This window comes from Lissotriton vulgaris, chromosome 9, assembly GCF_964263255.1.
Source record: "Lissotriton vulgaris chromosome 9, aLisVul1.2, whole genome shotgun sequence".
NCBI lineage: Eukaryota > Metazoa > Chordata > Amphibia > Caudata > Salamandridae > Lissotriton > Lissotriton vulgaris.
The window spans coordinates 507,422,347-507,447,445 of NC_141697.1; the positions used below are offsets into that span (position 1 = coordinate 507,422,347).

Sequence of the window (25,099 nt, forward strand, 5' to 3'; positions counted from 1 at the left end):
AGACTATACTTGTATGTTGCAAAAACAGAGAAAGTCCTTCGATGTTGTGAAACAAAAACTGAACGCATTGGGTCTTGCCTATATACTCCTGTTTCTGGCTCGCCTGAAAGTGATCTAGGACTCATGTACAAACTGTTTTGACATCCTGGAGGAGGCCTGAGAGTGGTCGACAGAGGAGAAAAACATTCACCGCCCTACAGGGCCACCCAGCTGATGTGGGACACTGATGGCCTGCCCGCCAAAAGACCTAGGCAAACAGAGATGTACCCCGAGGAGGTGACGTTCCCAGAAGAGACCAGGCCAATGCCATGGCTCATCAGACTCCTCAGAAGCAGAGGACATTGGGATCCGCGGAGAAGCAATGGACACAGTCGACCCATGCAAGACCCTAGCTATAGACCTTCACTCCACTAGGGCTGCACTTCCACGATCAATGGCTAACCCACCAGTGGTATCCCCTCTCCTGAAAATAATGAAGAGTTGTACGTCTCTTGACTTAAAGTATCATGCCAGCAGGACGGTATCCTACAGGTTATGTAGCTCTTAGTGCCTATACAGCCCCATTTGCTGTTAAAGTTCATTTTTGGGTGATGTTTTGAGAGTCTATAGGGGCAACGGATACTTCTTGAGGGGAAATGTGGGGTGGGGTGGTTGGGGCACTAGGAGCTATGTAAAGTTCTCTTGATCTGATTTGCATTTGTTAATGCTTTTGTCCACACATCTACTCCAACATGTCACAGCACTGTCACACTCACAACATACATTAGCCCCATCGGCTCCCCTTCGACCATGCAAGCGCCTCTGATACCTGGAAACTGCCCACCTGTACTAGGAACCCAAACATTTCTGGCTGAAAAATTAACACACTAGATGTCAGCTGACGGCAATCCAGACCTCTCTGAGGCCGCTATACCTCGAGAAGGCTAAGAAATGCTGGTTTGCCACACATGCACAAGTCTTTGAGTCTGGATATAGGGCTGGGAAGCTGCTACATTGGCTGACAACCCCCGGCATAAGCTCCAGGCTAATTATGGAAATCTGAGACCCCTTCAGGGTCTCACCACAAATTTCTTTGGAGGTCACACCACATTTGCTGTTTATTACACCACTTTATATGCTAGGCAACACCAGGACCCACGCAAAATCACGTAACGTCTTATCACAGGCCTTCCTCTCGCAAAACTGTTGGCTGTAAACAGGGAGACACTGGACAGGTAAAACGCTGAGGCTGGATGGCTTTTGCCCAGACTACTACTGCAAATTTAGATTGATTCTTTCTACACACCTCTTAAAGCTATATCAAGAGGCGATGGAGAAAGGCCACTTCCCTCCGGAACTATACCTTGTCACTTTTCGTAGTATTCCACACATCCGAGAATACCCCAGAGGAATGCTCCTCATTTCAACCTATTTCCTTCATCAACTCAGAACTCAAGATATACCCTGACCAGTGCGTGTTCTTGCCTACGTGTAGGAAGCAACATCGCATACGGCGAGTACACACTGCCCTGGTGCACTATTGCATGATCCCTGACTCCACTGCGCTCCTCCTCCTAGACTTCGATAAGGGGTTTGAGAAGTTCCTTTTCCAGGTCCTCTGACAAATGGGATTCGGGCCTCACTTTCTCTCCTTCGTCAAGGTTCTATATCCTAAACCTGTGCACAGGTAAGGGTCGACAGCGCACTCTGCCTAATTCCCCATTGGCTGGGGAACGAAGCAGGGTATCTGCCTTCCCCATTGTTATTCGCTCTATCTATTGAGCCCTTGACAGCATGGATTCAGTGTGATGCCCAGCTATGGAGGTTCCGCTGGACAGGCTCATTTGAAGACCATTTAGACCTTTGTGTGGACAGACGTCCTCCTTTGTACGGGGAGACCACAGTCCCCTTATCCTTCAATTCCTGCATGTTTATGGCAAGGCCTCCGGTCTAACGGAACCAAATCACTCTTAGTTCTTCTCAGAGGAAATGCATCAATAGTCAACTGGCAGTCCCAGCTTCCAGTCCGTTGTCTTAATTTCAGATATTTGCCCTTGGGTCGAATCTGACCTGGACCTTCAACCTCCAACCCTTAAGTCACAAACTCAACAAGATATGGCAAAATGGGCTGATCTACCCCTCAACATCCTTGGGCCAGTGGCCCTCTTTAAAATGATGATCATGCTTTGGCTATGGTTTGTCTTGCAGAACTTTCCAATATACATCTGCAGACCTGGCTCAAGAAACTCACAGGACACATTCAAACCTTCCTACGGAGAATTAGAACTCCCAAGCTCGCTTTTTAAAAATGTATCCAGTTCATTTATGAAGGTGGCATGGGGATGGCCAATCCGAAATTGTATTACTGGGCATTCCACAGCCAGGTGCTAAATTACTGGCTCTTCGTGAGGCATGTGGACCCTCCATTGCCACTAGAAGTATACATCGGTATTCTGAAATCACTGACTGACTTGGCCAGCATACCCATTCTGTGCTCGTGGGCAGCCTTCTGATGTTCCGCATTGGGACCAGAGGCCTAGGCAAGCGACCCTCCTCCCCCCTTCCCCAACAGCCCCCCCCCCCCCCCTTGACACGGCCCGGCACATGGCGTCCTCTGATGACCCTCCGGGAGGGTTTGGAGTGCTGGAGAACTTGTGGCATTTCAAGAATGGATGATGTCTGGAGCGGCTTTTATGATCTCCTTTGAAGAGCTACAGATTGATTTCACCCTGCACAAGTCGCAATTCTACAAATACCTACAGTTGTGTCATGCCCTGACTACCTACAACCTCACGCTGTCCAACCTATCTAATTACGACCCACTGTAACGAAAGATTACCATGTGCCCGCTGAGAAAGGACGCAATCTGAACGATATATAAATCACTGATCACCAACGCCCAGAACCACTTCACAACCTTGAGGGAACAGTGGGAAGGAAGGATGGGCCCTCTAGATCAGAGTGCAAAACGACCCGAGAGAGATGGCCATTTCATCCCATCTTCGTATCGTTTGATTAAAATATCTCCATCTGGCCTACCATACCCCTAAGCGACTGAAAAGGATGGGTGCGCTTTCCAACATGACATGCCTTAGATGCGCCAGCAACGACTGCAGGTTCTTCCACATGGTCTGGGAGTGCTCAGTTATTTCCCAGTACTTCCAGAGGTTTTCTCTACATTTTTCCGAATCGTAGAACAGCCAGTCAGCTGCTTCCCCCTGCATCGCTCTACTGGAGATCCTAGAAGAAGTGGGAGGCCCTAGGGAAGAAAGTACCTTGGTGGGAGTGGGGGGGGGGGGTCACAATTGCTGAAAGGGAGATCACGCAACATTGAAAATCGGTCCATGCCCCCTTGCAAGTTGAGTGGAAGTTGGCGCTGGACTGGTGTGCTAAAATAGAGGGGCCCATATACAAGGCAATCGATTTACAAAAGGGGGTGGTGATGAACAGAGTGTCTGAATTGAGCAGACCACTCTTACCCAGTCCAAAGATCAGGGCTTGATCCATCACCGTTATTTATCTCACTGCCCCATCCCAGCTCAGAACATGGCTATATGCAAATCAGTCTGTCCCTGGCCCAGTGCATCATGGGAACAGGGCAGACTAAACTACCAAGCCAATTCTTTACCAGAAAGGAGACAAGCTACCGGGGACCGGTTTCTGGCATTTCAGCCTCTTCGGCCCGGCTTGCTTGAATCCTGATGGAGCAGTGAGAAAGGGACTCATGTCTGAGTATACCCTGCCACACCTATAGTGGCCAAAATCGATTTACAAAAGGGGGTGGTGATGAACAGAGTGTCTGAATTGAGCAGACCACTCTTACCCAGTCCAAAGATCAGGGCTTGATCCATCACCGTTATTTATCTCACTGCCCCATCCCAGCTCAGAACATGGCTATATGCAAATCAGTCTGTCCCTGGCCCAGTGCATCATGGGAACAGGGCAGACTAAACTACCAAGCCAATTCTTTACCAGAAAGGAGACAAGCTACCGGGGACCGGTTTCTGGCATTTCAGCCTCTTCGGCCCGGCTTGCTTGAATCCTGATGGAGCAGTGAGAAAGGGACTCATGTCTGAGTATACCCTGCCACACCTATAGTGGCCAAAATCGATTTACAAAAGGGGGTGGTGATGAACAGAGTGTCTGAATTGAGCAGACCACTCTTACCCAGTCCAAAGATCAGGGCTTGATCCATCACCGTTATTTATCTCACTGCCCCATCCCAGCTCAGAACATGGCTATATGCAAATCAGTCTGTCCCTGGCCCAGTGCATCATGGGAACAGGGCAGACTAAACTACCAAGCCAATTCTTTACCAGAAAGGAGACAAGCTACCGGGGACCGGTTTCTGGCATTTCAGCCTCTTCGGCCCGGCTTGCTTGAATCCTGATGGAGCAGTGAGAAAGGGACTCATGTCTGAGTATACCCTGCCACACCTATAGTGGCCAAAATCGATTTACAAAAGGGGGTGGTGATGAACAGAGTGTCTGAATTGAGCAGACCACTCTTACCCAGTCCAAAGATCAGGGCTTGATCCATCACCGTTATTTATCTCACTGCCCCATCCCAGCTCAGAACATGGCTATATGCAAATCAGTCTGTCCCTGGCCCAGTGCATCATGGGAACAGGGCAGACTAAACTACCAAGCCAATTCTTTACCAGAAAGGAGACAAGCTACCGGGGACCGGTTTCTGGCATTTCAGCCTCTTCGGCCCGGCTTGCTTGAATCCTGATGGAGCAGTGAGAAAGGGACTCATGTCTGAGTATACCCTGCCACACCTATAGTGGCTAAAATCGATTTACAAAAGGGGGTGGTGATGAACAGAGTGTCTGAATTGAGCAGACCACTCTTACCCAGTCCAAAGATCAGGGCTTGATCCATCACCGTTATTTATCTCACTGCCCCATCCCAGCTCAGAACATGGCTATATGCAAATCAGTCTGTCCCTGGCCCAGTGCATCATGGGAACAGGGCAGACTAAACTACCAAGCCAATTCTTTACCAGAAAGGAGACAAGCTACCGGGGACCGGTTTCTGGCATTTCAGCCTCTTCGGCCCGGCTTGCTTGAATCCTGATGGAGCAGTGAGAAAGGGACTCATGTCTGAGTATACCCTGCCACACCTATAGTGGCCAAAATCGATTTACAAAAGGGGGTGGTGATGAACAGAGTGTCTGAATTGAGCAGACCACTCTTACCCAGTCCAAAGATCAGGGCTTGATCCATCACCGTTATTTATCTCACTGCCCCATCCCAGCTCAGAACATGGCTATATGCAAATCAGTCTGTCCCTGGCCCAGTGCATCATGGGAACAGGGCAGACTAAACTACCAAGCCAATTCTTTACCAGAAAGGAGACAAGCTACCGGGGACCGGTTTCTGGCATTTCAGCCTCTTCGGCCCGGCTTGCTTGAATCCTGATGGAGCAGTGAGAAAGGGACTCATGTCTGAGTATACCCTGCCACACCTATAGTGGCCAAAATCGATTTACAAAAGGGGGTGGTGATGAACAGAGTGTCTGAATTGAGCAGACCACTCTTACCCAGTCCAAAGATCAGGGCTTGATCCATCACCGTTATTTATCTCACTGCCCCATCCCAGCTCAGAACATGGCTATATGCAAATCAGTCTGTCCCTGGCCCAGTGCATCATGGGAACAGGGCAGACTAAACTACCAAGCCAATTCTTTACCAGAAAGGAGACAAGCTACCGGGGACCGGTTTCTGGCATTTCAGCCTCTTCGGCCCGGCTTGCTTGAATCCTGATGGAGCAGTGAGAAAGGGACCCAATCTGCACAGGAGCAGCTGCACTCACAAATTTTTCCACAGTACAGTGCTTACCATGTGTCTTAATATTTTCTTTCATTCCTTTTTTTATTGTGTTTTATGTCTTGTTTTTTTACTTGTACAAACGCAAATAAAATTTGTTTATGAAAAACTAACATAAGAATATACTTTCTGCGATAAGTAGTGTGTTCCTAGCACTCTGTCTTCTCTGCTAGCATAACATGAAGATTCCTATTGTATGTTAGTATTCTACAAACGTAATCAAAGAATACATCTAAAAACCTTTGATAGTCTCATCATTCTTAGTAACGACAATGACTCCCATAAACAATGCGCTTCTTACAAACTAGACTAATTGGAAAACAACAAAGAACAAGCATTAGAAATGCAATAGGTCTCACATTTTTTTGAGTTAGAGCTATTGGCATAGCTCAAAAGCTAACGGTCAGAAATTGCCACTTTGCAGGTGCCGAACAGAGCATTGCTCCGTGAAATGGCCTGAAAGCCTAAAACGATGTTGATGGCCTACGAAATAAAAAGCGATACAAAATGGGATGATGGACGGAGCGTTTGAGCAAATCAAACACTCACCCCCAGTCAACTGATCTGGGTTTAATCCATCACCATTCTTTAGCTCACTCAGCCACCCCAGTTCAAACATGGCCATATGCAAATCAGTTTGACCCTGTGCCTCATGGGAACAGTCCAGCCCGAACTGCCAAGCCATGTCTTCCCTGGACCGGAAACAAGCATCCTGGGCATAGTCCGTGCCGGAAGTGTGATGTGCAATGCCTATATAGTCAATACTCTAGTGCGCTGACATCTTTTCTTTTTTTTCCGTACCTGTCAGCACTCCTCTGGAATGATCTTCCCCAGTCATTTTTTGATTGACCTTTAATCAACTTTTGTCGAAGTGGTTTTTGAGATTTTTCTCCTGGCCTGGCAAGGATGTCAGCAAGGAAAGATGGCTTTAAGCCATGTGGCACCTGTCACTAGCAAATGTCGGTGATGGGCCTGCACCATGTCTGTCTCTGGTGTCTTAGGAACGACTGCTATGCCAAGAATTGCGTCATTTGTCACACCATGCACCCCAAAGCCTTGCGGGAGTGAACCCTCATAGGCCTTGCTGCTCGATGTGCAACGCCACAGATGTCTCGATCTCGGTCTAAAGGATGGGATTGGTCACGATACATCTATCTTCGTCTCAGTTGAAGTCTCCTCCGATAAGTCCTACAAGGAAAAGAAGACTAAGAATTCAAAGAGATCTATGACTTTGCCCCGTCCATCAAAGTCATCTGATGAGACGAAGGAGCGTTATCACTCGAGGCCTGGCTCCGTGGTTGCACCTGCACCTGGGCCTACTCTGCATCGTCCTGAGTTTCCGGGAGCCGGAGCGATCCCTCACAGATCCGAGAGTTTTATGAGGCAATGCACCTCATATTTCGGCGGCCCATCCCCACTTGGCGCCTTAAGGCCCCTACTGATTCTCTGCTGGAAGGTCTGACCCCGGCACCAGTCAGTCCTCTTGGATCCACAGATGGATCTGTACCAGCGCCAGTAATACCACCTTGACCTTCACCGACGCCAGTCATGATGCAGACAATCCTGGCGCCATAGGTACCCTCCGGCGGCGCTGTTCCCATTCTCATCCCCGACTCTGACACGGACCCGGAGGGGTGTCACCCGAAGCTTTCTCCGGTGCAGACTGGAGCCATACTCTCCAAACTAGAACTTGAGCCCTATTCCTATGGGCGGGGACTTGGGGAAGATTGGGAAGGGCCACTGGACCCTGAAGAATACGAGACCCTAAACCCCAACATGGACTGGTTTGAGGAATTGGTGGACTCCAGTGGACTAGACACCTGCTCAGATAATGGCATGGTCTCTCCTCTCACCGTGGCTAGTGAGGAGGAAGCCTCTTTTGCTTTGGTGGTGAGAAGGATGGTTGAGGTCCTGGACCTTAGCCTGCCCTCAGAGGCAGTCAAGACTAACTTCTTGACAGAGGTTCTTCAGCCAGGATTACCCCATCATTAGAGATGTCCTACTTGTGGCCTGGTCCAAGCCTTGCACAGGACCTCCTGTGAACAGGACATTTGCCCACCGCCATCGCCTCCCATGGGACCCCCAATTTCCTCATGCAACACCCTACCCCAGAGATCTTGGTGGCCTAAGCCTCCACTTCACATTTAAATCCTGGTGCAATCCCTACCACCCCACTAAATAGGGAATCCAAGAGGCTAGACACCGTTGGCAAGAAAATGTTTTCTTTCTCCAGCATGGCACTGCGGTCCGTGAACACTGCTAGCCTTTTGGGCCATCACTCCCATACACTTTGGAATTTGGTTGTGCAGGTGCTGCTCATCTTCTCGGAGGAGGCCTGAGCCATATTCTCCCAAGCAATGGCAGACGGAAGAGATGCAGTGATGTACATGATCCGATGTGGGCTGGACACAACCAACATGCTAGGCCGATCGGTTTCTTCATCTGTGGCCTTACAACGGCATGTCTGGCCAAGGAAGACTAGCTTCTCAGTGGATGTCCAAGCTTCCCTTATGGACATGCCCTTTGATGGCTCCGATCTCTACTTAGACGAGGCAGAATCATCGCTGGAGCGCTTCAAGGATAGCAGAGGGACGGCCAGGTCCTTGGGCTTTTCCATGTCCCCCTGGTAACCCCAGTCAGCCTTTCACTCCTTTTGTGACCACAGAATAGTCTTCCACCACAGAACGCAAGCTCCCCAGTTCAGGACCAGTACCCCAAGACCCCATGGGTCAGGCAGCCAGAGGTCGGGTCAGTACCCCCCTCCAACTCGGCAACCTCCAAACCTCTTTAGTTCGCCATAGTGGGCAACCATGGAAAGGTAGGATACGCCATCACCTGCACCACTGGAGGCCTAAACCATTGGACCACTGGGTCTCTTGATTCTCCGAAGGGGCTACTCCCTCCACTTCATGAGTAGCCCTCCAGCCATGGCGCTTTCTTGGAACGCACTGTTGGTGGACCATCTTACCGTACTCCAACAGGAAGTGGTGGCTCACTTGGGATAAGAGAGGGTGCCGACGCCAGAAGCAGGTTGTGGTTATTCCCGCTACTTTCTGGTGCCCAAAAATGACGGAGATCTTCATCCTATCCTGGACCTGCACCTCTCAATTTGTTCCTGAAGGAGAAATTCAAAATGCTCATGCTCGCTCAAGTTCTGTCGGCCCGAGAGACTGGTTGGTAGCTTTGGACTTGCAGGGCGCATACTTCTACGTTCATGTCTTGCCTGCCCACATGCGTTACCTGCGGTTCAAGGAGTGCCACTAGTACTTTCAATTTGCCATACTTCCCTTCCAGCCTTACCAGCGCCCCTTGGGTGTTCACGAAGGTGTTGATGGTGGTTGCAGCTCATCTACATACATCAGGGGGTTCCTGTCTTCTCCTAGCTCGATGACTGGCTGTTGAAGGCGGCCTCCTCCCAAGTTGTCGTCTCCCACCTCCATCCAGACTACGGCACACCTGCACTCGCTGGGGTTCACTATCAATGTGCCAAAGTCACACCTGATTCCCTCTCAGACGCTCCCTTTCATCTGAGCTGTTCTAGACACATTGCAGTTTCGGGCTAATCCTACTGAACGGCGAATCCATGATATTCAGGCTAGGATACCGACGTTTCAGAGTCTATCCTGGGTTTCAGTGAGACTGAATGTGAGGCTGCTGGGCCTCATTGCCTTCTGCATCATACTTGTGACAGACTGGCATTTGTAAGACTGCAGTGAAACCTGAAGTTCCAATGGGTGCAGCATCAGGGGAATCTCTCCGACCGGATCCAGATCTTAGAGGGACCTGCAAAAGATCTGCTGTGGTTGTTAACAAACCACGATTACCACGATTGGGTCAGCGGCAGACCCCTCTCTCTTTCCCAACAAAATCATGCAGTAGTAACAGGTGCGTTATTCCTGGGATGGGAGGGACCATCTGGGAGAGGTGGATATCAGAGGGCTCTGGTTTCCAAAATCCACATCAACCTACTGACGGTCCGGGTGACCCAGATGGTATTGAAAACCTTTTTACCCTCCATCAAGGGAAGGTGCAGGTATTCACAGACAACACCACCGCCATGTGGTACTGCAACAAACAGGGTGAGGTTGTGGACTCTTTGTCAAGAGGCCCTATGCCTCTGGACATGGCTGAAATTTTCAGGGCACATCCCTGGTTGTTCAACATCTGGAAGGCTCTCTGAACGCCAGGGTAGACTAACTCAGCAGAAGATGCCTAGAGGATCATGAATGGCGTCTCCATCCGGAGGTCGCGCAAGGTCTCTTTCAGCAGTGGGGAGAGCCATGTTTAGAACTGTATGCCACTGCCAAGAATGCACAATGTTAGCCCATCTGCGTGCTGAAGTTTCCTAGGTAGCTTTTGCCCTGAGATGCTTTTTGTCTCAATTTGAACTCAGACCGCCTGCACGTCTTTCTACCTATACCACTCTTGCCCAGAGTTCTCAAGAAGGTCAGAAACAACCGGGCACAAGTCATCCTTGTGGCTCCGGACTGGACTCAGAGGGCTTGATATCCACGGCAGTTGGTTAGGGCCATCAGCCTTCCTATCAGGCTGCCTCTTAGGGAGGAGCTCCTGTCGCAGCAGTAGGTGATGGTTCTCCACCTGAACCTGCTAACACTCCGCCTTTGTGCATGGAGATTGAGTGGCGACAGTTGACAGCTTTCGAACTTCTGCCCAAAATCTTCCATGTTATCTTGGCACCTGGCATTCTGCCACCTAGAAAGTACACCTCTGCCTCTGGTTCAGGTTTGTGGTATAGTGTGCAGAAAAGCAAGTTGACCCCCTTGCTGCTCCTTTCTCAGGTCCTTTTAGTTATTCTTTCTCTTGCCCAGCAGTTCTCTGCCTTGGGTCCCTTAAGGGGATATCTTTCTGCCATCTCAGCTTCTCTTCGATTGCTATATCAGTTGTAAATAGTCCTCAACATATGTTTCCACCTTCATCATACCTCAGTGGTACCTCGATCGAGTGCTCACCTTTCTGATGTTTGCTCCTTTTGAGACGCTACACTACTGTATTCTCAGGTTCCTTACCATCAAACGGTCATCCTAGTGGCAATAATATCTGCCTTGAGGGTCAGTAAGCTCAAGACTTTGTTATCCAAGCCTGTGTATCTAAACATCTTCCCAGACCAGATGTTTCTTCGCTCTAGAGCTTCCTTTCTGCCCAATGTGGTCATTCCTTTTCATGTAGGCTAGTCCATCACCTTGCCTACCTTTTATACTCAGCCGTATCCCTCTAAGTAAGAGGAGCTACTCCACTGACTGGACCTAAAAAGAGCATTGTCATTCTACCTTGACTGCACAAAAGAGTTCCAAGTGGACGACCAACTCTTCATGGGGTATGTTGTAGCGACAGCTGTGCAGAAACAAACCATCTCCTGATGCATCATACTCTGCATTAAAACCTGCTATGCATTGGCCAAGAAGCAACCAGAGGGTTTGCATGCTCATTCCATCAGGGCAAGGCTGCGCCCACTGCATTGGCACGCGAAGTCCCTGTCCTGGCAGGGACGTTGGCTTCTCTGCACATGGTCACAAAGCACTACTGCCTGGACAGTCCGGTCCATTGGGAAGGGCACTTTACATGTTCGGTTATTACTAATCCCAATGAATGAATGACCGATAATACTCTTTTTCCACTGCATTCTCTCTAATACCCTACCGCCATTCAAAGGCATAGTGCTTCCTTTAGTTTGCAAAAGCAACAGTTTTCTGCACACTTTTGATGTTTTCTTGTTTTAAAAATAAACATTTATTTATTTAAATATTTATATAGTGCAACCATGTCCAAGGGAAGTACATGAGCGTTTTAAATATACCAGTAAAACAAATCAAATATCTGTATCCTTAAATGCATGCAGGGTAAAACCAGATGAAGACTTTCGTCCATCATAAATATGCAGAATAATGTGTATTCTAGCCTGTTGAATTATGCAAAAACTCTTTCTTCCTAGTAGAAGCCTCTTTTCAGGAGCCTGATTGCATTAGCCTTTCCCTGAATTAGTGGCCCTTAAAATCAAATTCGGATCCTCTCTTCATCCCTTGCCTAACTTGTATTTTTTACTCAAACGGTACAACCCCTGCCTTTACCTTGATTTTCTATTCATCATTCAGCACAATGTCCGTTCTTGAATGATGACAGCGGCCTCTTTCATTGCCACTCATAAAAATAGCCAATGCTGACTCTTCATTATTAAGCAGTGTCTGCCCCATCGTGCTTATGCTCTTTTCTATTAATCTTAGAAAAATGTAATAACCATTAAATTTGGTCTTTTCTTGAAGAAAGGAACATTTGCCACTTTTTACTGTAGTTCACCCACCTCACAGTACCGAAACAGCCCTTGTTTCTGTCGTGCTTGAACTGAGGTTCTTAGGTTTTGGGGAGTGGCTCTGCTGATTTTGTCCTACTAGAACTCTCTAATGTTTTTGATATAGTGTCCCACACCATTCTTCTTCCTCATCTTTGGTAATACCATCTATGTTTGATTGTTTCCTATTTCTCCAGCCATCAGCAGGCAGTTCAACCTCCTTCCATTTAGGTCACATTAAGAACTGTTGTGCATTCCTTTGCCCAGGGCTCCTCTGTAAGGCCTGCCTTGTTTAATATATTTGTTGTCATTTGGTAACACTCATCTAATCCTTCGACTATTGCTCTGCCACCAATGCTGACGTACCCAAATTATAATCCATTTAGGTGTTGATCTCTACACATCATCATTGTACTGCAGATATTGCCTGGATGGAATCTAATTCCCTTCAAATCAACACAGAAATGTGGTGCTCAGATTTTGGGTTGATATCTCCGTTTCAGCCAGTGGATGGTGTCCTACCAACCTGGGTGATCCCGCCCTCTCCCATTTTCACTACCTCAGTTAAAATTATCGTTTTGTTTCCCTTTCTTTTACATTTTATATCAACAAAGTCTCTGCATTGTTTCTTTTTTACCTCAGTCTTGCATGAAATATCTCTTTTTCTTCTTCCTACAGCTTGACAAGCAGTCATGCAGGCTGCTGCCTCCTCTCGCCTAGACTACCGCAATTCACTCTACCGAGGGCTATCTACATACTCAGGGGTCAGACTGCAACTAATGTATAATAGTGCAGCTCAGTTAATTTTTGGCCTTCTGGGTTACACACATACATCTCCACTGTTGTTGATTCTATATTGGTCTCCAATTACAGGTGTAGAATTTTTAAGTGACTTTGTTGGACACATTGCACTTTGTGTTGCACAGGTTCATGCTAGATCATCATATCTGCTATATTCCATGTCACTCTTTGAGGTGATTTAGTCAGTTGAAAGTCTGCCTAAGATTGAGAAATTGAGGTGAGATTAGCTCTCTTTCTCCTGTTTTAAAACCAAGTACTGGAACAAGCTTCCAGATAACCTTAGTCATAATGACGACCACGTTGATATTATTAAGGCAATTAACACTCTGCTTTTTCCTTCTGTTCCACACGTCTCCTAGGAGTTGTGAGGGCTTTTTTTGCATTTACCACAGTATATATACCTTTTGGGTGAACAGAATAGAATCTGTTGTGAGGCAGTCACTATTTGGCATAGTGTTAGCATTGGGTCGGGAATTGTTTGAACAGATGTGGTTTGAACGGTCTTCTAAAGGCAAGGAGAGGTGTGAGCTTTCTATGATTAAACAATAAGGGAGGTCCGTGCTGCATTCACTTCCACTTTGTTTCTTTGATTATGAAGTTTTAAATTCTGGTATTTCTAGCAGCAGAGAGTTCTTGCTTCTCAGACTTTTGGGTTCTCCTGTGACGGTCAAAAGATTCTGCTGGACACAGTGGCGTAGCTAGACTTACTGCCACCCGGGATGGACCCTAAGTTTGCCGCCCAGTGCAGGTAAGAACGGAGGTGGCCGCTGACGGATGACTTGTTCGGTGGGGGGGGCGACAGATGACTTGTTCGTGGGGAGATGGTGCTAGTCGCAGACATGAATTGCTCACCTCCGTCGGCCCCAAAAAAAAACTCACCACTCCCCTCAGCCCCCCAGCTACGCAATTGGCTGGATAAGATGGATTGATATGATATATGGCCTTAAGGACGAGGACACAAAGCTTGAAGAATGTTCTTTCTTGTATATCAGTGTAGACCATAAAGAATATGAATATGGTGTCAATTATTTTGCTTAAAGTGTCAAATTGCCTGTCGAGGCAAAGACTGCTTTTATTGGGACCAAGTGATTGTTGAACTTCTACATTGAAAAAACAAACCACAACATTAATCTGCTTTTCATCTTCCTCCCAGTCTGGAACCTCTTATGGAGGTGGAAATCTAATGAATGGTGTGTTTATCCAACCCAGTGACTACATTGAAGAGTACATCTTTTTGGTTATTGTTAAATAACTCCTTGATCTCTCTGTTGCTTTTAGTGCATTGACCATGTAAGGCTAATCCGGATGTTGGAACACTGGGCTTTCATGAGTCCGTTCTGAATTGGTTCTTCTTTCCCATTGACCAACATAAAATGGTTAAGATTAGGAAGCAAATCTCCTAAGAAGCTGCAGATCTTCCTGCCGCTCGGACACAAATTCTACCCGAGCGGCAGCTCGCGCTCGCCTACTTACCGTTCGCAAGCGCGAGTGGGGAAAAAAACTCTGCTGCCCTACGCGGAGGGGAGTTTTCTGTACTGCACGAGCTGCCCGGAAGGCAGATAACTCAGCGAACGGAGTGGAGTTACCCCCCAGGCCTACCCAAAACGCACAACCCTCGAAGATATCCTCACTCTCCATTTGAGCCTCGTTCCAACTTCTTTGCAGGATCTGCAAGATGCATTTCTGGGTCTCTGCAAAGTTTCATATGATTAACCTGCAAAATGCTGAGATTGTTCTCATTAACCCTAAAACCGGAGCAAATTTGAATGGTGAATATTAATGAAAAAGTTCCCTGAATTTGAATTTGAATTTAAAATATTTGTATAGCGCAGCATTCACCATACGGTTTCTTGGCGCTGTGGAGGCAAATTTAGTAGCAGAACAAAAAACTAATGGAGAAAAGAAAATTAGGGTCAGATCCCATTAAGAAAAAGCCTGGGTAAAGAGAAAGGTCTTAAGATCTTTACGAAAAAGGGAGTAGTGTTTAGCCAGACGCAAGTGATCGGGGAGGGAGTTCCAAAAAGATGGTGCTAGGACTGAGAAGTTGACTCCGCCCCATTTCTTGCGTCTGTACCGGGGGACCTGAAGGAGAGATTGTGAGGATGAGCGAAGCTCACGGGCAGGGATGTACTCTTTTAGCAAAGAAGAGATAAAAGCAGGGGCAGTCCCCTGGCGCGCCTGAAAAACCATGCAACCGGTTTTGAACAGGGATCGCTCCCTGACAGGTAGCCAATGCAGTTCCTTTAGTAAGGGAGTAGAATGATGGGAACGGGGGAAGCCATACACCAATATGGCCGCCTGGTTTTGAACCAGCTGGAGCGTACACAGGCAATACGCTGGGATGCCGTTGTAAAGGGCATTGGCGTAGTCCAGCCGGGAGACAACCAGTGCGGACATGATTAACTTAAGTGCAAGGGGAGAAAAGAAACGAGAAACAGAGCGGATAGTTCGAAGAACAAGAAAACAGGAAGAAACGACAGAACTAATTTGTGAGTGAAGGGTGAGATGATTATTAAGTTTAATGCCCAAAGTCTTAACTGAGGAAGAAGGTGTGTGGGGGGATCCTAAAGAAGAAGGCCAGAAGGAAGAGTTCCAGGGACTGGAGGAACCACCCGTAAGGACCAATTCTGTTTTGTCAGGGTTCAACTTCAGATGGTTGTGGTTCATCCAGTCCCTGATAAAAATCATAGTAGACTGAAAATTAGAAATAGAGTGAGGGGAAGAAGACAGATTAAAGATAAGCTGGAGGTCATCTGCATAGTTGAAAACAGTGGCCTCCAGTTGCTGAAGTGCAAAGATCAAAGAATAGATGTAGAGATTAAACAAGAGGGGAAAGAGAAGAACCCTGAGGAACACCACCAGTGACTTTGAGTTGGGTGGCCGAAAAGTCTCCCAGCCGGACCGCCTGGGTGCGGTCCCTCAGGAAGGACGAAAGCCAGACCAGGGCTGAACCCTCGATCCCCGCCGCTCCGACACGGGAAAGTAAGATGGAATGATCCACTGTGTCGAAGGCGGCGGAGAGATCGAGGAGCACCAGAGCCTGGTGGTTGTTTTGGTCCATGCCCTCCCTGAGATTATTCAGGACCGACACCACGACAGACTCGGTGGAGTGCCTGGGCCGGAAGCCTGCCTGGCGGGACGCTAGGCCCCCGTTGGCTTCTACATGGGCACTGAGGACCGATGTGACATGTCTCTCCAGTACCTTGCCCAAGTAGGGCAGGAGAGAGATGGGACGATAATTAGCTGGAGCAGAGGGGTCCGCGCCAGGCTTCTTAAGGATGGGGACTATGGTGGCAGATTTAAGAGCTGGAATTACCACCCCCTGAGCCAGCGAGTTGTTGAGAAGGGAAATTGGGGGTTTGGGACAAGCAGAGTAAATCTGTTGCAAAATATGGGCTGGACAGATGTCCGCCGGAGAACCAGACTTAACTTTGGGGAGTATTGTACAGAACACTTCTTCAGGGGATTGAAGAAAGACGGCTGTGAACAGTCGGGGGTGAAGGCTCAGTGAAGGTAGGGGAAGGAAGTGAAATGTTAGCTTTAATGTTGGCAATTTTTTCTAAAAAATAAAAATTCAAAGAATCACAAAGGGACTGAGAAGGGGGGGCTTGAGGGTGGCCCTGTCAGAATAGGCCAGGTTCTGAACAATAGAGAAAATCTCCCTGGATTTGTTCTCGGCTGCTAAAATTTTTGCTGAGAGGTGTGCGGTTTTAGCACTCAATATAGCCCTTTTATAGTCACCCAGCAAGGTTAGATAGTGAGTTTTTAGTAGAGGGCAGTAGTCCTTTCTCCATTGCCTCTCAGCCCGCCGAAGGGTAAGCTTTTTTATCTTCAGATCGTCGCCAAACCACCGATTTGATTCCTTGGGTCTTCGGGTAGATATCCGTCGTAGTGGGGCTACCGAGTCGCAGCCTTCAGCAAGCCAGGTGTCGATGGCAGTGGCTTGAGCGATAGAAGATAAGCCCTCTAAGGTGGGTGCAGAGTTCAGAAGAGAGGATGACAAAGCAGGAAGGTCTACCCTATTCCAGTTCCGCGCCCAGGTGTTTTTAGCAGGCGGGATCTTTATTGTCGACTTAAGGCGAAGGGAAAAGGAAATCAGGGCATGGTCCGACCAAGGGCATGGGGACACGGTCATGGAAGAAACCAAGGTATTAAGAGACCACACCTGGTCTAGTACATGACCGTGGATATGCGTAGGAATGTGCAAATGGGAGGTGAAGTTGAAGGAAACAAGTGAATCGGTAAATTGTTTAGAGGCAGTGCATTCATGGGGGTCTAAGGGCCAATAATTAAAACCCCTAATACTTAGACTGAAGCGTGATTAATCGCTAGAGTGGCCAATAGGTCTTGAAATGCTGGCAAGAACAGATGAGAAGGTTGGGGAGGGCGATACATTAATAAACAGGTCAGTGGGGGAGAAAAGGCAAGAGAGCGAGCCACGAGGTGCTCGGTAGGGGTAATGGTGGAGGAAGGAAGGAGTTGGAAATTATGCTCAGATCGAGCAATAAGCGCCACACCACCCCCTGCCTTACCCTCTGGTCGATCAGCGCGGAGGGCCACATAAGAAGGAGGAAGAGCAGCCAACAACGAAGGCAGGGAGGAGTCGCAGAACCATGTTTCTGTTAACAGTAACATGTCGGGCTGGTGAGTGTAAAGCAGCACAAATAGCTCCTGGTAGTGCTTTACTGCCGACCTGGTGTTAAGTAAAATAATGGACAGCGGAGGGGAAAGGGGTAAGGGGCCAGGATCAGGGAAGAGGGCCAAAGGAGGGATCGTAGTAGTAGGTGTAGGATAGTGAGGGGTAGGATCAAGGCCAAGAGCAGAGATGCGCTTAGTAGTGGGTATAGCTAGAGGCCAGGGGCCCTGAAGAGCAAGTAAGTCCCTGGATGAATAAGGAGGGACATATGGACGTGCCCCTAGCCCCGTCTGGCCGCGGACGGGCGCAGACGGGCTTGACTTAGGCTCGACTTCGGCGCGCCTTCGTTGCGCCCGCTGCGCTCGTCCGCTGCGCTTCCTCATTGGGGGACGTCTAAGTAGGGGCGGAGCGTGGGGGTGTGGCGCCGAGCTAGGTCGCCTGACCTGCCCAACCGAAGATGGCGCCCACACTCCACCGAGCCCTGAAGGGTAAGATTAAAAGTTTGTCTCCAGTTGGCTTTGGAGAGATAAAAGCAATTTTAAGAGTCCAGTGCCACTGCTCTGATTCAGCTGGGCGTCAGCGCAGCACAGCCTCGTATCCCACTGCAGGCGCGAACCCTCTGCCACCGGGGTCGCCTGCCTCCCTTTTTAACTACATTTGGTCGTCATGTATATCTAAAATCATATGATGTGACCCCCACGAGATGGCATTCACTAACAAACATTTGTTACTCTTCTGATTGGATCCTATGGAGATTGAGAGAATGAGGCATATTAAAGACCTCAATGTAAAAAACAAAAAAATTTCTTTTTATAGTTTACAAATATTAACGATGAGTCCTATTTGGTCTTTTAATTGAGGAATGTGGCAATTTTCGAAGTGGGTTGAGAAACAAACCAATACACATTTGTTTTACCCTTGTATGCATGTCTGTTTAAAACTGCTCTGATTTATTACCAGGCTCTTTTAAATATCTCCTTTTTAGGTCTCGCCTTGGCAAAGCATGCCCTGCATGCGCTGTCTCGGCGAGACATAAAGTAATCTGTATGTTGGCTTCAACTCCATGTAATTTGTTTTTCTGCTTCCTATTGGTTTACTTGTGACATTGCTGTTGTGATCTTCCTTTCTGTTGGCTGTTGATCATTTTGTAACTTCCGTGTAGTCCTGAATCAACGGCGCCTAACTACAGTTTTAGTCCGCTCTGCTTGCACTTCTTTAATTGCCTGCAGTGTGCCATCTGTTTTTCAAACGGTGTTTATTTATTTGGAAGATTTCCCCCTGCGTCTGTAATTGGAGACTCATCTGTATGCTGGCTAGTTTTCCTTCCATGTAGAACAGGCCCGTACTCCCACAGCCCCCTGCTGCTGAACCCCAAGCATAGGTTGCTAAATTATCACCTCACATCTCAGTGCCAATCTCTTAAGATCTGGGGACGGTTATCCTCGCAGCAGGCACAGGCCACTGTGCGGCAAATAGAGCACCGGCCCCCAGCACTGATTGCAGGAAGGGTTGTGGCTTTAACAAAAGGATGCATCAAAGAATGTTTAACCTGAATATTAAACCACTTGGCGTGAGGGGATGCCGCACACGCACGAAAATGTCATGTCCTGGAAATAACTAATATTAGGCATTTTAGGCCGCGGAATTGCCTCAGATTACTTTGGTAATGGTGTTTTGTGGCGTTTGTCAGCTGCAAACTGACAAACATACCCTCACCACACATTGTGCACCTCTGGTAAAAACACTGAAGGCTGTTGATCCCATCGCAGGCCACCATACAAACCCTAGTCACTGTTTGCCAATATGCGCCCTTAGTAGCACACTGGAGTAAAATGTTATGGAAACGTCCCTTGCCTCAAATGCGCTCCTTGTTTTCAGAGGCTTTAAACCTCCCTGTCTCCAGCACGTTAAGAGGTCTCCCCATCAGCAGCACAGACAAAGGCACCCATGGCCCCTTCAATTTACACTTCACTGCAGTCCGCTGTTTGAACACAAAGCGCTCACTGCATGCCGCGCCATCGCGCTTTAACTTTCAATATTATTTATTTAAAATTGTGCGCCCACTTTATATTTACAGAAATAGCGCATGCCGCGACGTCGCACTTTAAACAATGTTTTTTTTTTGTATGTGCCACACTGCACTTCAGCCATCCTCTGATTAGTGTAGTCGGTCAGACGTCTTAGAAAAGCGACTTTTTGCTGTCCTTACTAATTTCACTGAGTGACTCGTCCCTCTGACATCCCTACAAACAGTTTGCGCCTGTGTCAGAATTTTACGAGGCATCCGCAGTCCAGCAGTCGTTAATGTGCTCTGAAGATGCTGGCACTGATTTATTGAATGGTGGCAGGCAGACTTTCTGACTGGCTCGCTCCCTCGCATTTGTTCTCATGGACTTGTCTCCTTTGACCTGGTTTTGTGAGAGCAGGTAACACTCTTGCTCAGTTTTCTCATTCACAGCGGGATGTGTGCCCATCCCAGAGGAGTGTAAATTGATGTATTCTTTAGGACGCTATATTCTTGAATCAGCAGCCTGCTGGTTGGCGAGTCATAAGTGACTTAACTGGCACTTTGAGTAAATCAAAGAGCTGCAATAGCAAAGCAGAACATTACCGGCAAAAGTTTTGAACGAAGCAAAAAAACAAACCAACAAAAAAAGCATTTGCAATGCAATAGATCTTGCATTTACGCAAGTTTGAATTATTGTTATTGTGAATGACAATGCATTTTATTTAAGTTTTGTTTTTTAAAACAAATAAAAGGTATTGTCATTTACAATGCTAATAGCTCAAACTCTCGCGAATGCGAGACCTATTGCATTGCAAATGCTTGTTGACTAAGCGGTGACACTGTGCATCCATGTCTTAAAGAATACTGAATCACAATGCACTGCTGAACCACATTTTCACTAATGTGTATCCGATTTCCATCACATCCTCCTCATTCCCTCCCACGAAAGTGCTCATACCTTAAAAAATTTGCTAATTTGCTGCACTTACTTACAAGCCAATTTTTCAACCACGTTTTTAAATGGATTTTTTATTACTGATTGTGCCCTATTCTCATCTATGGAAAGTCAGACAGCTTTTTGGCAGATAAGAATGTGTATTTATCCCGAAATATGGAAGGCCATTTGTGGTGGGAATTCCACACATAAGATATTGCATTTCTGTATCTCAGCCATACTGTACATTTGGTACTTTATTCATTGGCTTCTTTTAAAGTGGTCTAGTGCCCCTGGGGGTGTAGATTTACTATATTAAACTGCTCATTAAATCAAACCATGCTTCGTAACACTGAAAGAAAGAAATTCCACTACCTCCAACCTCTTGGAGTGTTGGTAATTTGTTGGCATATCTCTTTGACACATGACAGCCCCTTTCCACAGTTGATATATAAGCTAGGTTGATTTTCAAATCTTTGCTCAGCAATCCCTTTGGAAAAAGCAAACGTTTCCTCGGCTGCACTTAGTGAGATAACATGTGAAGGTTTCGTAAGTAAACCATGTATGCATTTTGGCTTTGGCTTTCAAGATACCACCGATCTGACCACATTGTTTACATGTTTTAGAAGTGATCCTATCAAGACGTTGCATGTGGACTCTGATATTTATGTTTTCGAAGAGCTGAGATGTTGATTCATTGTAGCTGTAAACAATATTCCACGTTGTCAGTCAATGATACTGTGTTGTCAGGAATCTGACAAATAAAAAAGCTAATTGTGAAATGCTCCACCTGGCAAAACCTTCCAGAATAAAAGCTCATAACACATATGGGAAAAAGATAGCACTAAGATATAAAATCTTCGTTGTTGCCCACCGTAGGTCCAGAAATGCTGGATCCATGCCACATTTTCATGCTGGCTACTATGTGAACTGGTTAGGTGTAGGTCAGTTACATGGAAATGTATTTAATGTGGCTATCTAGAAAATCTAGCATGAAAGAGGCCCTCCTGGACCTAGGGTAGATGCCCCTGTAGGAGACAATTCACTTAAAAAAATAAAGAAATAAAAAACATAGACTGGAGTTGCATTTTAAAAGTGTATTCTTTCATTGCTAAACTACGGGAGGGAAATCTATTGAGGGATAGAATTAAAAAAGCTTGGACCGCAGTACTTCATTGGCACAGATGAAAAAATATTTCTTATTTTGCGCTAGATGCTATGACCAGTTTTGTATTCCACAGTCCATGCATTTGCCTTTTTCACTGAGTTTTTCACGCTTATGATGAACCTTTAGGTGTTAATGTGCAATTCGAATATTAACAATACATTTTCAGAAATTGGCCGTTTCCTATCGAAATCTTGTACTTTGACAAAATGGATGTGGCTAGGCTACTAGGAATCCCATTGTTAGAACAACTTCTGACTCCGATTTTAGTTTAATGTGACTCATTTGTGAATATGAAAAAAGGAGTTGTGGTAGCAACTAACTGTAAGAAAGGTTGAGCGCTCTGAAACTAAATTTCTTGCTCACAAAATTGGCCTCATATTTGAACTGGGCCGCAGAGATCCTCAGCTGCAGTCTTCGTCTAAAGTACCAGAGTTACAAGACCTGCCTGAAGTGGAAGGGTAGTGCAGCAAGTGGAAGTGCTGCACTTGCATTGTCAGCCTGTCTTCGGAGGCCTGGCTCCCATACTAACTTTACTACTGGAAGCACTATTTACATGTACCTCCTTCAAGGGCCTATAACCGTCAGTGCATACATTACATCTCTTCTCACCCCAAGTTACAAGTAGGAATCCAAATCTGCTCTGCATTGCTTATGCAGTTCATGAGTGGTGAGGTAAAAGATCTGCAATGTAGGCAAAAGGCATTTGTATCCTGTGCCTACATTACGCCTTCCTTTGCGAGTACCCCTGCACTATTTAAGGATTATCCTAGTGGTACTGGAAGAGCGTAAAGTGCGGATTACACTCATTTCTCTATGACTGAGGGATGTGCTGGAATCTCTGGGTGCAACATCTGACACGCCCTCCTGGGTTTAATGTATGGGTGTAGGTCAATCTGTACTCACACCTCACAGTTTACTCATGCACTCATTCTTTTGGGAAATATTCACTCTGGTGGAATGAATCCTTTTCCCGACTTGGCGAGCATCCGTTTCGCGATTGTCACAACATCGTCGTTTGTAGTGTAGTGTTTTCAAGAGTGTAGGTATTGCACAGTTTTGAAGTTGCCGCTCAAATAGAGCTGAAGATCTGTTTTGGGTAATTTTTAGTCTCATAATTTGTCAAAGACAGTAAAATTTAAGGCAGCAGTTTTTCCGGAACTATCCTGTATGATCATTTTAAGAAGCCGGACGTTCAGTCGTTTAATCCAGCCCTGATGTTTACTTCCGAAAGATATACCAGAGTGGCACTTTTTTGCCAAGTGCAACAGCAGCCAATTTTTAATCAAGGCACAACTGGTTATCTCAGCCTTGCAGCACGTGAAGCAGCGCATCAATCTCATGAAGTGATTTGAATTTAAAAAATGTAGCCCGTATATGATGGAGGGGTCTTATGCAGTGGCATTTTCTTTTTTTAATATATCTCCTTGTCGGCCAAGTAGGACGACTTGATGGACTTCAAACATGAGCTGAATTGTACTTTTTCTTAATAACTACTATTTAAGTGTCAGTCCTGTAAATATGTTTACCTCTTTCTGTTCTTGTTCTTATAAGTGGTTTCTCTAAATTAATCATTGTTCCATGGCTCTCTAATATTTTATGCAGGAACTAACCGTAGGGAACTTTCTGATGTTGACTCTATGCTTTTCTGGTGGATTTTTGCCGTACATCTATCTGCCTATTTCCTCTTACGTAAACAAAGCAAGATGGACATGGGGAGATCAGACAACCATTCAGGGATTCCTCACACATTTACTACGCTCGGAGTATGGCACATTTAATCTGGTAAGTCATTTTGTTCTTTAGAAAGTGTTTTGTCTTCAAACATTGCTATGCATACTGTGCTTGTCCAGCTGCTAGGGATGTGATGCATTGAGAAGTTACACCTCTCAAAACTAGTGTGTCAACTCGGATGAACTTGATCTCAATTACTCTGTTATTTTACAGTTTAACAAATCTGAATTTGTTCACATATTTCACAATTTAGAATCTTTATGGTGGAGCTTCCTAAAACAACACATTGTAGGCTTATGTCACTGCTTATAGGCTCACATAGTTAAAGAGCGGGTAATAAAGGCATAGTATTTTGTACTTGAATGGATACTACTTTTAAATACACGCAACTACAGTACCGTATTTTGCGCTATTTATTGCTTTCTTTTTTTTTCTAAGGTTGTGATCGGTAGGTCAGCTTGGTTCACACCACCTTCCTTGTTGTCGAAACTGGCTCAGACCCTGGAGGGGCGTGGCCAACAGCATGGGCGAGTAAGACGTGTGCCTGCGCTGCTCTGGCAACTTTCTTCAATCCGACAACTTAAATGGTGGCTTGAAGCCCTGATAATCAAAGTTTTTCCATCTGCGGGAGTCCCTGATCAACCTTGGCGACACCAACTGTATCTTGAGAGCCGGGGATTTCCCAGTTTACGAGGCAGCGAGGACGGGTCCGGAGGCCTAGGAGCGCGACCCAAGATGGCGCCGCTGGGGCGCTGAGACAGATTGCTGTGTGGCTGCAGATACCGCCGATTGCTGGGCACCTTCCAAGTACGGCTCTGTTCCCCTCGGGCCTGGCTGTGATCGAGGCGGTGTACCGGGGCCCCGGCGAGACGCTGCATCGGTCCCGGGGAGCCGGTGAGGGTGCTGGAGGAGGAGTGGCCTTCGGATCTGGCTTATCGGCCCGGCGGAGGTCTGCGGCGTCTCGAGGTGAGGGCTGGCCTCGGGGAGAGCGGCGCTGACAGTGGAGGTTCGGGAGGACTCGGGGCTGCGGCTGGAGCCGTATCAACTGGCCGCTGGGCTGGGGAGCGGGGGAAGCGGCCTGAGCCTGGCGGGGGCATCTTATACTGGAGGGACCCCTGGAGCTGCGGCGAGAGTGTGGGAGTCCCGAAAAGACAGTGAGATGATACCGGGGGGTCAGCAGCATTCCGGGCCTGAACTGTGATCTTGAGCGGCCCGTTACCCGCCACCCCTCCCTCGCTGCCACGTCCCTGGGGGGTGAATGATCCAGGCGAGAGGAGGTCATTGATAGTTCCCAGATGGCAGCGGTGGCCCATATTCCATCTCCCTCCGGACAGGGGTGCAACGGCAAGAGCATTGTAGGACGCTTGAAGAGGACAAACACAACTGGGGGGGGGGGGGGCACTGACTCCGCCTTCAACATCAGATATTCTGCTCAGTGGGGGCTCCGCGTGGTGCAGAGCGCTGGGCAAGATCTTCAAGACATAGCTGCAGTGATTTCAATCGGTGCCCGCGGAGGTTGCCCGCCTAGGGGTGTGGAGCTCCCTGTTTGTCCCCCAGGGCAGGTTTTTCGCTCCCCCCCCCCCCTGCTTGGATGAGGACACTGCTAGTGGCCATTCTTGCTGATCAGGAGAAGTGAGCTGCACGAGGGCTGGTGAGAGACTGGGACTGGAGGGATTGCCTGAAGGGGGATTGCGAGTGTGGAGAGCTGC

The 25,099-nt window shown here is 47.4% G+C and overlaps 1 protein-coding gene across 1 annotated transcript in view; it reads left to right on the forward strand.

Annotated features, from left to right (window-relative positions):
* Positions 1–25,099, forward strand: part of TMEM260 (transmembrane protein 260) — a 645,490-nt gene that overhangs the window by 337,761 nt on the left and 282,630 nt on the right. Inside the window, exon 6 of the mRNA XM_086937970.1 lies at positions 23,262–23,441. Coding sequence (XP_086794096.1) covers positions 23,262–23,441 — 180 coding nt within the window. The remainder of the gene's footprint in view (positions 1–23,261; positions 23,442–25,099) is intronic.